Below are 4,726 nucleotides of genomic sequence, written 5' to 3' on the forward strand. Positions count from 1 at the left end.
TCATATATTTATATACATCTTTTTTTACTAATTAAAATGACAGTAAGTGCGTTATTCTTGCTTATAAAAAATATGGCATCAAAATGATCTAAAAATAATATAAAAAAAGCAAATAAAATTATATTATCATTTTCTTTTTACACTAGTAAATAAAGATAATATTATAAGTATAACTTAATAAATATTATATTTACATATATATATAATTACTGATTTCATGTTTTTATTGTAAACTTATAGATTTGCCATGTGTACTTTCTTCATTTTATTCTATTTTTTCTTTTTGTTTTTTCCGTAGACATTTATCTCCTCTCAAAATACATATTTATTATATTCCTTTAGATTTTTCTTCTTTTCCAGCTTTTTAATTATAATCCATCTCGAAGAGATTTATTTCTTAATACTTTATATTTTATCATCTATTTTCGTGATTGATTTAAAATAAAGGAACATTGCGCATTAAGTTGTCGATATATCGCATGATTTCGACGAGCGATTCTGCTCTGCCTCACAAGAGAAACCAGATGACAGCATGATTCAAAGTTTCCTCGTCGATTGTTCACTCGATACACCGAAACGTGATAAATAAACTGATCCAAATATGAATTGACTCGGACTATTAATAAGTAGAAGGAAAAATGATTGGTGACACGGTGGAGATCAACAATAAGGAGCTCATCGAATGGATCGATGGCATCCCATTTTCGAGACCCGCGAGAAACTTAACGAGGGATTTTTCGGATGCCGGTAAACTCGCTAATTTTAATGTCAGGACCGATTTTCTCTTCTTTAGATATAAATTTTAAAGCAACTGCAATTAAATCTTGATTAATTTAATGCAATTAATTCAATCAAGCACTACTGCTTAAAGCAAAATTTCTAACTATATAATTATTTAATTTTTTAATATATTAAATAACAGAAAATTAATAATTTTATTTCATTTAGGGATTTGATTGAATTTTAATTTTGATTTAATAACTTACTTCTTAGTTTTTTCTAATTCTTTTATTTAATCTATATTCAATCTATATAGAAATGAATATAATTAAATTATTATATCCCTTGATAGTTCTTACGGCAGAGGTTCTAAAATTATACTATCCCCGACATGTGGAGCTTCACAATTATGTTTCGGCGAATAGCATAAACACAAAAAAGGAGAACTGGAAGATGCTAAATCGAAAAGTGCTCGCAAAACTTGATATAAAATTGAGCAGCGACGTTATTCATCAACTGGCGAACGGGTCACAAGGCGCAGTCGAGAAGCTCTTAACGAAGTTGAGAGTGAAAGTTCTGAGGGACGGCGTTGAGATGCATAAACCGAAACTCAAAGATGTAGAAAGCAATGTAGAAGGCAACGAAGCGCAGACATTATATACTAAATAATCACATTTGTTTAACGATATCTATTGGACTAGTTATACATTATTGTTTCGCGTACAGCGAATATATCTGGCAATATTATAACAAAATTCTAGTAATATTATAGTAACTTGCAATGTTGTTATAAGCTTGCAGCAATGTTGTTATAAACTTTCATATTATATGGATTTGGTAATTTTATCATACTTTCCATAGAAGAGAAGATTGGAGATAGCTCGTCAGACAGCTACCTCAAACTGCAAGTAGAAAGTCCAAAAACTGATAACGAAATTCGTGAAATTAAATTATCGAAATTTATGTGTCTCAAACAAGGGATTTTCATCGTCTTCAGTTGGATTTTTTGCTTCTTCCGTATATGGAATATCGTTAACTATTGTACACTTCCTCGTTTCCGCAAGCGTAAGATATTTGATATATAAGTGAAACACTTTTTTGTGATTGATCAAATATGAATAAATTTCCAAACGCGTTTAAGGCGATTCGCTCGCGAACGTTACGACGGAGCGGATTGAAGATGCAAACGACGAAAATGTGCAACGTACAATTTACACGGAGTTAAAGCAGGAGCTGCGTGAAAAGGAGGAAGTAATAAGCACTTTGAATCACAAAATCGCATATCTGGAGAGTTCGATGAAGCTCAAGGATCTGCGCATCTCCAGTCTGGCGGCACAGATCCTGCAAAACGCCGTCGAAATGGATAAATCAGCGAAATCGCAATCAATCGATGGCACACGCACTAAATTACGCTCGCGATCGCACAATTTTCACGAAGCCAAAACGAATTAGTCATCTGTAGTAGTGCAAGATTGCAATCTTAACTATGAAATTAGAAATAAAAAAATTAATGCAATTTAGTATATTATTTATTATATTACATGTAGCAAAATACACATTCTGTATATCATGTCATAAGTCTTTATTTAAATTAGGTCATATTTAGAAAAGAAATCAAGAATCAAATTTTATTATAATACATAATTTAATTTGTCAGCTAACCAAACAACTACTTTAGATAAAAAAATTATGCTCCGATTAATAAAAAAAACTGTATTTTTTAACGGAATAAAAGTGTTGTATTGTAATTTTTTATTTCTATGTATTAAATTATTCTGTTTTGACTTCTTCAAACAGTTTGATGAATTAGTAATTTATTCTTAAATTTAATTTTCAATTTAATTAAAATTTTCAGTTTAATTATAGAGAAAGGATAATGAGTAATGTCGAGAGCCACACTTAAAATGTATATTTATATTTCGCTTGTCTTAGCGCCGAGATCATGTTTCTATAGATACACTATCTATACACATGAAAAAACAAATTTCTCGATTTTAAAATAAGATATTGAATAAAAAAATGTGTTTACGATAAAAAAAACTATTTTTAAATTTCAAACTTCTAAAAAAAAAACACAGATTTATTTTTTTTTATATTCATCATTAAACGTTTAATTTTTTAATTATCTACGTTATTTCAATATTATTTAATACATTTTTTTACATTTATGTCTTTAAATATCAAGGCGTATCTTTTCGTTGTTGCGATGTCTATAAATGAATTGAATGATAATTTTTTTTTCGATACTGAATTTAATAATGAATTCGGTTTTATATTAAATTAGATTAGTGCATATTAAAATCTGTTAAACATGAAATTAGCAAAGTTAAATACAAAAACATATAAATATTTTGAACGATAAATCTTTCGAAAAATTTAAACATTATTTTTACCTAGTAAAGGTAAAAACTATTAGTAATTTTTTAAAAATATTTTGAAAATATGTTCTTTTACATTATTTTTAATGCTCAAAATTGAATAGAGTAAAAAAAATTAATAACAAATTTTTTTCCATTATTTATAAAAAAATTTTACAAAAAATAATAATTAGATCGTTAAATTCTTATTTGTTGATTATCTCTCACATTGTATGTAGTAAAAAAATTAAATCAAAAAGTTAAACTTTTCTTGCAATTATAAAATTTTCCTTTAAAAAATAAATTTTTATTTTTTTCAGTATGTCTATATTTAATACAAAGTATTATTTATGAATTATTTATAACAATTAAAATCAAATATCAAATTTATAAGCACACAGCGCTTATAAAGCGTTAACAAAGCGCTAAAAAAGCACATATAATCGCTTTTTTAGCACTTTGCAAGCACTACTGTGCTACTTGATATATAATTTTAGGACGGATAATTGCTAATAATAGTATTTGAAATAAAAAATATTTATATATATTTAAACAATTATTATATTGTACTTCATTATTAAAAATTTTTTTAATTTCTTGCACTATACTTTTAGGCATTCTTCTTAACACAAAGCTTGTTTTCTATGCAGTTCGTATGATCTTTCTAGCACATTTGCATTTCACTGACACTTTCTTTTCATATCTATTATACATCCGTTTTCTGTCCCGCTTTTTCCTGATTTCCATTGATGTTGCACTTATTGTCCAGAAAGCCATTAAAAGCATTTGCTATTATTTTCCTGAAACCTTTATATTCATAAACGCAGCTTCAGCGATCGTGTAGCTTCAACAAGATAATTTTTTGGAAAAATATCTTAAAGGAAAATAGGAAAATAATAGCAAATCAATAATTCTGAAATGACAATAAGCGCGACATCAATAGAAATCAAACAAAAGCGGGACAAAAAACAGATAAGTTCAAATATGAAGAGAAAATATCAGCGAAGTACAAACTAGAGAGATAAATAAACTGCATAGCTGAAAGAAGACTTAAACATATGCAGGAAGTTTAAAAAAAAATTTTAGTAAAGTAAATACTATAAACTGCAAGTAAATTAATATTAATCACTCAAATATTTTTCATTCCAAGTCTTTTTTTTCCTCTATGACACAAAACTTACAGCAACACATTGTTGCATATTCCTCTAATATTTAAGATTACAGGAGTATTGCAGCAACGTTGTTGCAAGCATCTGTGACGTACGGATATATTTATTCTAAAGCTATGTTGTCACAATTACAAAATACTTTGTGTTAAATATAGAATTGAAAAAATAAAAATTTCTTTTTAAAGATAAATATAAATGTGACAGAAGTTTAACTTATTGATTTAATTTTTCCTACTATATGAGAAATAATCAACAAATAGGGGCATAGATTTTATGATTTAATTAGAATTTTTTAAATTATAATTTTTACGATTTAATTATATTTTTAAATTTCAAATAAGGAAATCATTTTTATATTAATTAATTTTTACATTATTCAATTTATTAAAAATAACGTAAAAGTACATATTTCCAAATTTTTTTTGATTGCTATAGTAATCGATTTTTTTGTGAATTTCTTCCTTTAACAAAATATATATA

The 4,726-nt window shown here is 26.8% G+C and overlaps 1 protein-coding gene across 1 annotated transcript; it reads left to right on the plus strand.

Moving 5' to 3' along the window:
* Window positions 1-638: 638 nt before the first annotated feature.
* Window positions 639-2,172, plus strand: LOC108687364 (sperm flagellar protein 1-like). Its single transcript, XM_018193074.1, has 3 exons — window positions 639-747; window positions 1,073-1,243; window positions 1,862-2,172. The coding sequence occupies exons 1-3, from the start codon at window positions 639-641 to the stop codon at window positions 2,170-2,172; spliced, it is 591 nt and encodes a 196-aa protein (XP_018048563.1).
* The last annotated feature ends 2,554 nt before the right edge of the window (window positions 2,173-4,726 follow it).

This window comes from Atta colombica, unplaced genomic scaffold, assembly GCF_001594045.1.
Source record: "Atta colombica isolate Treedump-2 unplaced genomic scaffold, Acol1.0 scaffold205, whole genome shotgun sequence".
Lineage (NCBI taxonomy): Eukaryota > Metazoa > Arthropoda > Insecta > Hymenoptera > Formicidae > Atta > Atta colombica.

What these genes read in the sequence shown, in the direction of transcription:
- LOC108687364 (XM_018193074.1), top strand. Translation starts at nt 639, where the DNA reads ATGATTGGTGACACGGTGGAGATCAACAATAAGGAGCTCATCGAATGG. An exon ending in GAGGGATTTTTCGGATGCCG is followed by an intron (nt 748 to 1,072) that starts GTAAACTCGCTA and finishes ATCCCTTGATAG; the next exon opens with TTCTTACGGCAGAGGTTCTA. An exon ending in CGTTATTCATCAACTGGCGA is followed by an intron (nt 1,244 to 1,861) that starts ACGGGTCACAAG and finishes AACGCGTTTAAG; the next exon opens with GCGATTCGCTCGCGAACGTT.